We start from the raw sequence: 11,074 nt of genomic DNA on the forward strand, positions 1-11,074 counted from the left end.
ACTACTTCAACAACTAGACAGATACAAGGGGTTTCCCAGTTTCTTTCAAATTACTTCAAAAACAAAACACAAGGGATCCGCGAGAGTTTTTCACATTACTTCAAAAATTAGACACAAAGGATCCTCGAGATTTTTTCAGACTACTTCAAAAATAAAACACAAGTGGTCCCCGAGATTCTTTAAAACTACTTCAAAAACAAAACGCAAATGGTCCCCGAGATTCTTTAAAATTATTTCAAAAACTAGACACAGTGAATTCTCGAGATTCTTTTAAACTACTTCAAAAACAAAACACAAAAGGTTCCCAAGATTCTTTCAAATTATTTCAAAAACTAGACACAGAGGATTCTCGAGATTCTTTTAAACTACTTCAAAAACAAAACACAAAGGGTCTCCAAGATTCTTTCAAATTACTTCAACAGCTAGACTGATCAAAAGGGTCCCCGAGATTCTTTCAAATTACTTCAACAACTAGACAGATACAAAGGGTCCCCGAGATTCTTAAAAATTACTTCAAAAACAAAACACAAGGGATCCCCGAGAGTTTTTCAAATTACTTCAAAAACTAGACACAAAGGATTCTCGAGATTTTTTTAGACTACTTCAAAAATAAAACACAAATGGTCCCCGAGATTCTTTAAAACTACTTCAAAAACAAAACATAAAGGGTCCCCAAGATTCTTTCAAACTATTTTAAAAACTAGACACAGAGGATTCTCGAGATAATTTCAAACTGCTTCAAAAACAAAACACAAGTGGACCCAAGATTCTTTCAAATTACTTCAACAACTAGACAGATACAAAGGGTCCCCGAGATTCTTTCAAATTACTTCAAAAACAAAACACAAGGGGTCCCTGAGATTCTTTAAAATTACTTCAAAATACAGACACAAGAGGTTCCTGGGATTCTTGTCACCTTACTTCAAACACAAGACAAGAGGTCCACGAGATCCTTTCAAAAAAAAACACACAAGGGGTCCCCAAGATTCTTTCAAATTACTTCAAAAACTAGACACAAAGAAGTCCCCGAGATTTCTTCAAATTATTTCAAAAACTATACACAGAAGATTCTCGAGATAATTTCAAACTGCTTCAAAAACAAAACACAAGTGCTCCCCAAGATTCTTTCAAATTATTTCAAAAACTAGATAGACACAGAGGATTCTCGAGATTCTTTCAAACTACTTCAAAAACAAAACACAAAGGGTCTCCAAGATTCTTTCAAATTACTTCAACAACTAGACAGATACAAAGGGTCCCCGAGATTCTTTCAAATTACTTCAAAAACAAAACACAAAGGGTACCCAAGATTCTTTCAGATTATTTAAAAAACTAGACACAGAGGATTCTCGAGATTCTTTCAAACTACTTCAAAAAAAAACATAAGGGCTCCCCAACATTCTTTCAAATTACTTCAACAAGTAGACAGATACAAAGGGTTCCCGAGATTTTTTCAAATTACTTCAAAAACAAAACACAAGGGATCCCCGAGAGTTCTCGAAATTTTTTCAGCCTACTTCGAAAATAAAACACAATTGGTCCCCGAGATTCTTTCAAATTATTTCAAAAACTAGACACAGAAGGTCCCCGAGATTGTTTCAGACTACTTTAAAAGCAAAACACAAAGGGTCCCAGAAATTTTTTCAAATTACTGCAAAAATTAGACACAAAGGATCCTCCTAATTTTTTCAGGCTACCTCAAAAATAAAACACAAGTGGTCCCCGAGATTCTTTCAAACTACTTGAAAAACAAAACACAAAGGGTCTCCAAGATTCTTTCAAATTACTTCAACAACTAGACAGATACAAAGGGTCCCCGAGATTCTTTCAAACGTAAATGTTGTGACAAAGCACTCATTACTTAATACAAAAGATTTTGTCATAATTAACACAAAAAACGACCGGTATTACAATGGAGACATTCGCTTAGCCAAGCATCATTGAGAACAATAATTGAAATTATTGTTTTTTACCACAATAAAAATTTTATAAAATCGACACGTGATAATGTTGTTAAAATTTGTGTTAAATGAGCACAAAAACACATAAACAAGAGTTTCATGCGTTATTTAACGTTCATTCATCTGAATAAACAATAACGTCACACTTATTGTGGCTTCTTCAAGATTAATATAATTTTTTATGTCATTAATTGTGCGTGGTATCCTATTCCGCAATTTTTCCGAGCCATTTAAGCTGTTGCATATATCGAATTTTAATGTGTGCCCACAAGCTATCGCAGTGAGTAATCCTAGTGTCAAAGATCTATTGTAGCTTCAGCAGTGTGAGCGGTGGCACCATCCTGCTGAAAGTAACCATAAACTACGTCATCATGGAATCAAAATTTCGTCTCTGACCGTGTGATTTTTTTTGATTTGTGGTCTACCTCGATCACCGGGTTCGACACCTTATTCATTAAATTAAACCACTGCCATTAAACAGAAGTTTTTGATACGAACTAATTCTCTTCTCAGTCCCTTTATCGCTAAAATAAAACATCGCGACCTATATATAGTATACCTTCAGTTTCGTGACCACCTATAATTGGGGTTTCGTCGATCACTTGTAGATGTAACCTCATTTGACATACACCTGTTAAAACTTTTATGGCTTAAGCGGCTTAAGCCAAACCACCCTTATAAGTCAAACTGGCTATTGCATTACTTAATCCAGTTCACAGCTACATTATGCCAACAACGGACAGTAATAAGCTTGCGGTTCGGGTCCACGAAGCTTACAATAGCCAGTTTGACTTATAAGGGTGCTTTAGCTTAAGCCGCTTAAGTCATAGAAGTTTTAACAGGTGTATATCAAATGAGGTTACAGTAATTCTATCATCTCGAAAGTTGTTTCTGATCAATCTTTACTTGGTCTTAGTAGGTACCGGTGGTAATAGAAGTCTTGCCTCAATGCCTATAATTACAAAAATAGGTTAATTCAGCTAGTTGAGTCAAGAGCGTCCAGTTAAATTCGCCGGGATAATTTCTGTACATAATCGTTGCAATAGTTAGTCGTGTAAAATCGTGTTATTGAGGAATACATTGTTGAGTTGTAATCCACGCCAATTTTATTCGCCCGAGCAACGTAATAATATCATAATAATGAAGATATTAGTCAAGCGTCATTGACAACAAAAACTGACCACATCGCTTGTTCCCACAAGTATTTATGAAAATCGAAAGCAATTGATAAAATTGTTTAAATTTCCGTTAAATAACAATATAAACACTCATCAGTTGTCGCGCATATTTTATGATTCAATCATCTTAATAAACAATAACTTCACACTTTTTTAAGATTAACATAATTTTGATTGATTTGCTTATTATACAGAAACATTTTTTTGCCCTGGGAATTAAGCGTTTTGGAAATAAAAATTGAAAAGATAATTTTTTCAGAGAGAGTGGAGACAATATATTTTTATGCATTGAGAAAATCGGTTCCACATCATTGGGTGTTACAGGACAGGTCAGTATTTAATTAAGTAAGCTTTTAAGTAAGACCGGATTTATATGAGAAACATGAGAAATGTGCAACTAAATACATACATATGTACAATCTACGTATTAAAACTGGATTATTCAGGTGACGTGTTTAATTGGTTGCATATATTCACGAATTTAAGTTTTCAAATTATCGAGGAACACTCAGTTTACTTTGGTTGGAGATTTCGTACCTCACACAGTGTTTTTGACCTTGGTCATGTTGTATTCACGAATTAAAGCACACGGGTAATTTTCCATAGTCATTTATTGTCCAAGCCTAACATCCACAGCATTCTCATTGTACACAAGTACTTCATAAGAACTGACGCTTTTTTCAGAACCTTGATTGTTAAAGTAAAACCGCGCATCTTCCGTATTGAAAGGAACAATTTTTCCAATTCTAATGTTTCCTTCGTAACTAAGACGACCTATGTATAAAATCCCGCCATTTTCGTGTCCACCTATAATTGGGCGTTTGTCGATCATTTGTAGATGAAGGTGGGAGGCGTTTGCTGGTGACCAGTAAAAGTTCTGTTGAACTCCACAAAGAATCTGTAATGTGTGACTTAAAGACAAAACACGACTAAAACGGATGGTACTGAAGTACTGACCTTTATGTATGACTTGACAGTTTTGACACCATTAATAGGTGCGTGTACTTCTCGTACTCCTGGAAAAATTTCAGACACGATCAGTCCATCTCCATGGACGTAGGCTTGCCCAATATAAACGTCTTTTTTGTTGATGTCTTGACCCCCTACCAACGCATCGTCGGGAATTGTTCCTGTGTATTCTCTCCAGTAGTAATCTAAAAAAAAAATAATAGATTTTGTCTTGGTGGTGGTAGTACTACCTTCATTAAGACAAATCGAGACTTGGATGACCGTAAAAACAAGAAGGAACGTCGGAAAGAACATCTTGAGCAGACAGTGAGTCTGCAACTAAAAGTCCTGCGTAGTTGAGGAAACTGCAATTCATTGACCCTTGACATCTTGAATATTTATGCTTCCGCGCCGGGAAATCCATATGTTAACCATACATGTATGTACCATTGTCCCGGCAATGGGTATAATTGGTTGCATATATCCCCAAATTAAAGTTACTAACTCCATTGATAAAACTGAACATCACATAGATCAAAGTTCTACTAGTACCATTAGATAACCCCATGAATTACAACATCATAACGTGTCTCGCTCACTATTTCGCTTTCGTTTCAAACTATGAGTTCAAACGACATTCTCGTGGAGATTCCAAACCACCACCTACCCAAATTGGCCGCTTTGTTTGAAAACAAAGCCCCATGGGCCCCTCACATGGTCACTTTTGTGCACATCGCAATGAAATGGAAAGAAAATACCAAATACAAAGACAAAATAGTGTTCTTATCACCGTATAACTGCTGGGAAACCGATGGTACCATCATCGTGATCGTCCAGGTACGTTCAACACTCGCTATTCTTGTTCACTTTCACGTTCTTATAGTTATTGTCAACGCAAGACCTTTACGTATTTACTTTAGACGATCAGTGCACTAACCTTTACAAAGGTCTTCTTGAAACCAATCTCATAACTTATGCCAACAAACGCTCACTTTTTTACGCCGTTCATGAAAAACACGTGCCAACGGTGAAGAAGTACCTAGACAAGAAGCAAATTTCAGTTGAAGAGAAACCGTGCTTTATGTATGCGATAGCTCCAGAAGAGGCAACAAAATTCACGCTGGAGTACGCATAGGTACCTAGAGCAAACAAATCAATTTATGGGACAGTTTTAGGTGCTCTGATGTTTACGTGAAGACGCTGGAACCTTCAGCGGCTAAACGCATTAATGATTTGTGGCCGCACAAATTTTTACAATCCGAGCAGTACTTGGCTAGTTTGATAGACGTGAACGGGGGATATGGAGCTTTTTTGAAAAGTACCGGCCAAATGGTTGCTTGGGTTCTAAAACACACTTTTGGACACGTAGCGATCCTGCAAACCGAAGAAGAACATACGAGGAAGGGGTACGCGACTTTGGTCACCAAAGCGTTGTGTAGAGAAATGGCGGAAGACGGGTTTTGGCCGGTTAGTACCATGTTACTGGAGAACAAGAGCTCAGTAGCGATGTTTGAAAAACTAGGCTTTCGTAGTATCGGAGGTTGCAGTTTTCTAGTACCACAATGCTTTATTTCCCAAGCCTAACATCTACAGCATTATCATTAAACAAAAGTATCTCGTACGAACTGACGCCTTTTTCTGTACCTTTGACGTTAAAATGAAGCAGCGCACTTTCCGTTCTGAAGGAAATAACTTTTCCAATTTTGATGTCCCCTTCGTAACTGATACGCCCTATGTTTAGTATGCCGCCGACTTCGTGTCCACCGATAATTGGGCGTTTGTCGATCATTTGGACATGTAGGTGGGAGGCGTTAGCTTGCGCCCAGTAAAAGTTCTGCTGGGCTCCGCAAAGAATCTGTAATGTGTAGTTATTAAACATAAGTACGACTAAAATTCCGTGGTACTACCTTTATGTACGACTTAACAGTTTTAACACCATTAATAGGAGCTTGGACTTCTCGTATTCCGGGAAAAATTTCGGACACGATCAGTCCCTCATTGTGGACATAGGCTTGACCAATGTAAACGTTCTTGTTGTTGATGTCTTGACCTCCTACTAAGGCGTCGTCAGGAATTGTTCCTGTGTACTCTCTCCAGTAGTAATCTATAAAATAAATTAGGTTTGGTTGTGGTGGAGGTGGTACTTACCGTCGTCAAGACAAAGCGAGGCTTGAATGGTGATAAAAACAAGAAGGAACGTTGAAGGGAACATCTTGAGTGGAGAGTGGACTTGAAGAAACTACACTTAGTTGAACCTTGGTGTTTTGTGTATTTAAAAGTAGCTGTTTGGGAAATCCAGTTATTAAATTCGTGTGAACATTAAGTGACTGTATAAATGGTTGCCTATATGCTTAAATTGACGTGATGCTTTGTAGCGGAAGACAACTATTAAAACATAAAAACCCAAATTACATTATATTTTAATAATACACTCAGATAACTACTTTATTTTTTCTGAGTTTTTATATTTGAAAGAACATTAAAATAATTGGAAACGTCGATTTTTTACTCTAAATTTTCGTAAAAATCTGTCGAAGTCCAAAAAATTAGTACGGTACTTGGTTAAAATGCTGGTTAAAACAGAGAATGTAGATTCACAAACAGCTGTACTGCATCCAAAAATTTGTGTAGTGGCCATATAGGTAACATCCAATTTGTTTGAGTTTATTTTTTTGCATGTTTAGTACATATTTTAAAAATCCGACTTCGAAACCAAATATTTCGAAAATTTTGGTACGGAACCATGAACTCGTCATGTTTTTTTTAAACTCGTCGAGATCTGTATTTCAGAATTTTTTGTCAACTTTAACAAAAGCTCAATTTTTGGAAACCCATATAAAATTTTTGACTTTTCCTAAGCATTTTCGAATATTACCAAAAGAATTCCTTTGTTCATCTCGATTTCCAAAAATCGTTTTGGATTCAATTTTTTTGAAAATTCTTACATTTTTTCCAGAATCGACGGAAGAAATATGGCAATTTTTGAGAACCTGTATAAATTTTTTTACTTTTTTCAAGCACGTTCGAGATTACCAAAAGGGATTCCTTTATTGATTTCGATCTCCAGATGTTGTTTTTGGTTGTTTTTTCGAAAATTCGTACAATTTTTCCATAATCGCCAAAAGAAATATGGTAATTTTTGAGAAATTTTGAAAATTCCAGCTCGAAACCGAGTATTTCGAAAATTTTGATCCGGAACCTTGAACCTGTCATGTTTTTTTAAGCTCGTCGAAATCTATATTTCAGAATTTTTTGTCAACTTTTACGAAAGTTCAATTTTTGAAAACCCATATAAAATTTTCGACTTTTCCCAAGCATTTTCAAAAATTATCAAAAGAGATTCCTTTGTTCATCTCGATTTCCAAAAATTGTTTTGGATTCAATTTTTTTGAAAATTCTTACAATTTTTCCAGAATCGACGGAAGAAATATGGCAATTTTTGAGAACCTGTATCAAATTTTTGACTTTTTAAATCACGTTCGAGATTACCAAAAGGGATTCCTTTATTGATTTCGATCTCCAGATGTTGTTTTTGGTTGTTTTTTCAAAAATGCGTGCAATTTTTCCACAATCGCCAAAAGAAATATGGTAATTTTTGAGAAATTTTGAAAATTCGAGCTCGAAACCGAGTATTTCGAAAATTTTGATCCGGAACCTTGAACCCGTCATGTTTTTTTAAGCTCGTCGAAATCTATATTTCAGAATTTTTTGTCAACTTTTACGAAAGTTCAATTTTTGAAAACCCATATAAAATTTTTGACTTTTCCTAGGCATTTTCAAAAATTACCGAAAGGGATTCCTTTATTGATTTCGATCTCCAGATGTTGTTTTTGGTTTTATTTGGTTGAAAAGTCGGAAAATTTTTCAGCAATCGCCAAACGAAATGTAATTTTTGAACTTTGAAACCGAATGTTTCGAAAATCTTGATCTGGGACCATCTAGACCTTGTGTTTTTTGATTGAGCTCGTCGAGATCAACATTTCAGATTTTTTTGTGGATTTTTAGTCAACTTCAACAAAAGCTAAATTTTTGAAAATCCATAAAATGTTTTTGACTTTTCCCAAGCGTTTTCGAAAATTAGCAAAAGGGATCTCTTTATCGATTTCGATCTCCAGATGTTGTTTTTGGTTTTATTTTCTCGAAATTTGTACAATTTTTCCAGAGCCGCCAAAAGAAATGTAATTTTTGAGAAATTTTGAAATGTCGACTTTGAAACCGAATTTTTTGAAAATCTTGGTCTGGGACCATCAAGACCTTATGTTTTTGGATTAAGCTCATCGAGATCTACATCTCGGAATTTTTTGTTGATTTTTTGTTAATTTCAACAAAAGCTCAATTTTTGAAAATCCATATACATTTTTTGACTTTTCCCAAGCATCTTCGAAAATTAGCAAGAGGGATCTCTTTATTGATTTTGATCTCCAGATGTTATTTTTGGTTATATTTTTTTGATATTTCGTCGAATTTTTCCACAATCGCATAAAGAAATAGCTTTTTTTAAAGTAACTTTTGAGATTTTTTAGAAATTTTAGGTAGAAACCCAATATTTCGTAAATTTTGTTCCGGGAGCATGAACATGTTTTTCGATTAAGCTCATCGAGATCTATATTTCAGAATTTTTTGTCAACTCTAACAAAAGCTCAATTTTTGAAAACTAAATAAATTTTGACTTTTCTTGAGCATTTCCAAAAATTACCAAAAGTCATTCATTTATTTATTTCAATCTTCAGATGTTGTTTTTGGTTTTATTTGATCGAAAATTTGTAAAATTTTTCTAGAATCATCAAAAGAAATAGGAGTATAATTTTTGAGAAATTTTAAAAAGTCGACTTGGAAACCGAATATTTCGGAAAATCTTCGTCTGGGACCAGCAAGACCTTTTTTTTTGACTAAACTCGTCAAGGTCTGCATCTCAGAATTTTTTGTAGATTTTTAGCCAATTTCAACAAAAGCTCAATTTTTGAAAATCTATAAAAAAATTTTTACTTTTCCCACGCATTTTCGAAAACTAGCAGAAGGAATCTTTTTATTGATTTCGATCTCCAAATGTTTTTTTTTGGTTTTATTTTTTCGAAAATTGGTACAATTTTTCCATAGCCGCCAAAAGAAATGTAATTTTTGAGAAATTTTGAAATGTCGACTTTGAAACCGAATTTTTGAAAAATCTTGGTCTGGGACCATCAAGACCTTATGTTTTTTGATTAAACTCATCGAGATCTACATCTCAGAATTTTTTGTCGATTTTTTGTCCATTTCAATAAAAGCTCAATTTTTTGGAAATCCATATATTTTTGACTTTTCTCAAGTACATAGTAGGCTATGGAATAAAATGTGACATGTTCATTTTTTTATACGGTCAACATCAACGGTAGGGTGATATTGCCAAATAATATACCCTGTAAGAAAATAAAGGGGGGGGGCGGGTGGGGCCAGTTAATATGCTTCGGCAATCGGCATTATATTGAAATTTTATTACTAATTTGAAATTTATAATGTATAAGTCTTCCAGGGGGGGCAACCACAACAGCTAGGGGGGGGCGCAGCCCCCTCTCGCCCCCCGTAGCTACGGGGCTGCCAAATTATAAAGTATGTGTAGCTATAATTATATGAAATCACGAGGTACCTCATTTACATCTATCAAAGTTTACGTATAGGTGGTTGCAGACTTCAAGTGACCCAGTTTTCTCCTTCTCCACTACAATTAATTACCCTAGCTCTAGAGTAGATCAGTTGCTGACCTATTAAGTGTTTCTTTCCGTAGCTTAGAAACACGTGTTGACAGACTATCAGTTAAAACGTTTTTAATGTGATTGTTATCTCCTATCAAATGAATATAATGGTATCTCAACTCGTGAACACAAATGCATTGTTTCTGTGAATGGGTGGTACCTCTAGTACCATCTTACCTCGATCGAGTGTTACATTTTGACTTGGGTTTACACGATGACCTCAGGTGATATTCTCGTGGAGATCCCAAACCTCCACTTACCCAAATTGGCGGCTTTGTTTGAAGAAAAAGCCCCATGGGCTCCTCACATGGTCAGTTTCGTGCACACCGCAATAAAATGGAAAGAAAACCCCAACTACAACGACAAAATAGTCATCCTATCACCATACAACTCTTGGGAAACCGACGGTACCATCATTGCGATAGTCCAGGTACGTTTAACACCCGCTAGAACTTGTTCGCTTTACTATTCTTACAGTTATTGACAACGCAAGATCTCGTCGTGTTCACTTTAGACGACCAGTGTACCAACCTTTACAAAGGTCTTACTGAAACCAATCTCCTTTCTTACACCAAACGCTCAGTGTTTTATGGCGTGCACGACAAACACGTACCAACCGTGAAAGCCTACATAGAACACAAGCAAATCCGACTTGTTGCAGACGTACCGTGTTTCATCTACGCGATTGCTCCACAAGACGCCAAAAAGTTCACGCTAGAGTACGACACGTACTTCTAGTAAACACAGAACTCACGGATTGGTTTTAGGTGCCCGTCTGACGTTTACGTAAAGAAGTTGGAGCCTTCAGCGGCTAAACGCATTAATGATTTGTGGCCGCACAGGTTTCTACAGTCCGAGCAGTACTTGGCTAGTTACATAGACGCGAATGGGGGGTATGGAGTTTTCTTGAAAAGTAGCGACCAGATGGTTGCTTGGGTTATCAAACACGCGTTCGGGCACTTGGCTATGTTGCAAACTGAAGAGGACCATACGAGGAAGGGGTACGCCAGTTTGGTCACCAAAGCGTTGTCTAGAGAGATTGCGGAAGAGGGGCATTGGCCGCTGGGTACTATTCTACTAGAAAATAAGAACTCGGTAGCGATGTTTGAGAAGCTAGGGTTTCGGAATATTGGAATTTGTAGTTTTCTTGTGGTAGAATAATAAAGTAGTACCAGTAGGACTATTGATAAATATTGTTATCTTTGTTGTGTGCAGTATGATTGTGGCTTATTATGTAAAACTATATTGTAGCAATCAG

The 11,074-nt window shown here is 36.0% G+C and overlaps 4 protein-coding genes across 5 annotated transcripts; 2 read left to right on the forward strand and 2 right to left on the reverse strand.

Annotated features, from left to right (window-relative positions):
• Window positions 1-3,732: 3,732 nt before the first annotated feature.
• LOC135124151 (uncharacterized) lies at window positions 3,733-4,452 on the reverse strand. The gene is made up of 3 exons (XM_064049024.1): window positions 4,339-4,452; window positions 4,097-4,293; window positions 3,733-4,037 (listed from the first exon to the last, which is right to left on the reverse strand). The coding sequence occupies exons 1-3, from the start codon at window positions 4,400-4,402 to the stop codon at window positions 3,750-3,752; spliced, it is 549 nt and encodes a 182-aa protein (XP_063905094.1). The 5' UTR covers window positions 4,403-4,452; the 3' UTR covers window positions 3,733-3,749.
• A 172-nt stretch (window positions 4,453-4,624) lies between these two features.
• Window positions 4,625-5,712, forward strand: LOC135124150 (uncharacterized). 2 transcript variants are annotated; one of them, XM_064049022.1, is made up of 3 exons: window positions 4,625-4,924; window positions 4,971-5,212; window positions 5,257-5,712. In XM_064049022.1, the coding sequence occupies exons 1-3, from the start codon at window positions 4,709-4,711 to the stop codon at window positions 5,669-5,671; spliced, it is 873 nt and encodes a 290-aa protein (XP_063905092.1). In that variant the 5' UTR covers window positions 4,625-4,708; the 3' UTR covers window positions 5,672-5,712. The 2 variants fall into 2 exon arrangements, with proteins under 2 accessions (XP_063905092.1, XP_063905093.1); XM_064049023.1 differs by having other exon boundaries at window positions 5,263-5,712.
• LOC135124152 (uncharacterized) lies at window positions 5,618-6,348 on the reverse strand. Its single transcript, XM_064049025.1, has 3 exons — window positions 6,236-6,348; window positions 5,995-6,191; window positions 5,618-5,942 (listed from the first exon to the last, which is right to left on the reverse strand). Exons 1-3 carry the CDS (start codon window positions 6,297-6,299, stop codon window positions 5,655-5,657), a joined length of 549 nt encoding a protein of 182 aa, XP_063905095.1. The 5' UTR covers window positions 6,300-6,348; the 3' UTR covers window positions 5,618-5,654.
• A 3,243-nt stretch (window positions 6,349-9,591) lies between these two features.
• On the forward strand, window positions 9,592-11,053 carry LOC135124153 (uncharacterized). The gene is made up of 3 exons (XM_064049026.1): window positions 9,592-10,246; window positions 10,294-10,535; window positions 10,584-11,053. The coding sequence occupies exons 1-3, from the start codon at window positions 10,031-10,033 to the stop codon at window positions 10,975-10,977; spliced, it is 852 nt and encodes a 283-aa protein (XP_063905096.1). The 5' UTR covers window positions 9,592-10,030; the 3' UTR covers window positions 10,978-11,053.
• Window positions 11,054-11,074: the final 21 nt, after the last annotated feature.

Source organism: Zophobas morio, unplaced genomic scaffold (genome assembly GCF_036711695.1).
Source record: "Zophobas morio isolate AGI-343-1 ecotype UQ-CSIRO unplaced genomic scaffold, CSIRO_AGI_Zmor_V1 ptg000007l, whole genome shotgun sequence".
In the NCBI taxonomy this organism is placed as follows: domain Eukaryota; kingdom Metazoa; phylum Arthropoda; class Insecta; order Coleoptera; family Tenebrionidae; genus Zophobas; species Zophobas morio.

Excerpts from the sequence above, each read along its gene's own strand:
- LOC135124151 (XM_064049024.1), bottom strand. The coding sequence starts at position 4,402 with ATGTTCTTTCCGACGTTCCTTCTTGTTTTTACGGTCATCCAAGTCTCG. Across the intron at positions 4,294-4,338 it reads CTCGATTTGTCTTAATGAAG|ATTACTACTGGAGAGAATAC; the intron begins GTAGTACTACCA and ends TTTTTTTTTTAG. Across the intron at positions 4,038-4,096 it reads CTGTCAAGTCATACATAAAG|ATTCTTTGTGGAGTTCAACA; the intron begins GTCAGTACTTCA and ends CACACATTACAG.
- LOC135124150 (XM_064049022.1), top strand. The coding sequence starts at position 4,709 with ATGAGTTCAAACGACATTCTCGTGGAGATTCCAAACCACCACCTACCC. Across the intron at positions 4,925-4,970 it reads CCATCATCGTGATCGTCCAG|TTATTGTCAACGCAAGACCT; the intron begins GTACGTTCAACA and ends ACGTTCTTATAG. Across the intron at positions 5,213-5,256 it reads GCAACAAAATTCACGCTGGA|TTTTAGGTGCTCTGATGTTT; the intron begins GTACGCATAGGT and ends TTTATGGGACAG.
- LOC135124153 (XM_064049026.1), top strand. The coding sequence starts at position 10,031 with ATGACCTCAGGTGATATTCTCGTGGAGATCCCAAACCTCCACTTACCC. Across the intron at positions 10,247-10,293 it reads CCATCATTGCGATAGTCCAG|TTATTGACAACGCAAGATCT; the intron begins GTACGTTTAACA and ends CTATTCTTACAG. Across the intron at positions 10,536-10,583 it reads GCCAAAAAGTTCACGCTAGA|GTGCCCGTCTGACGTTTACG; the intron begins GTACGACACGTA and ends GATTGGTTTTAG.
- LOC135124152 (XM_064049025.1), bottom strand. The coding sequence starts at position 6,299 with ATGTTCCCTTCAACGTTCCTTCTTGTTTTTATCACCATTCAAGCCTCG. Across the intron at positions 6,192-6,235 it reads CTCGCTTTGTCTTGACGACG|ATTACTACTGGAGAGAGTAC; the intron begins GTAAGTACCACC and ends TTTATTTTATAG. Across the intron at positions 5,943-5,994 it reads CTGTTAAGTCGTACATAAAG|ATTCTTTGCGGAGCCCAGCA; the intron begins GTAGTACCACGG and ends TACACATTACAG.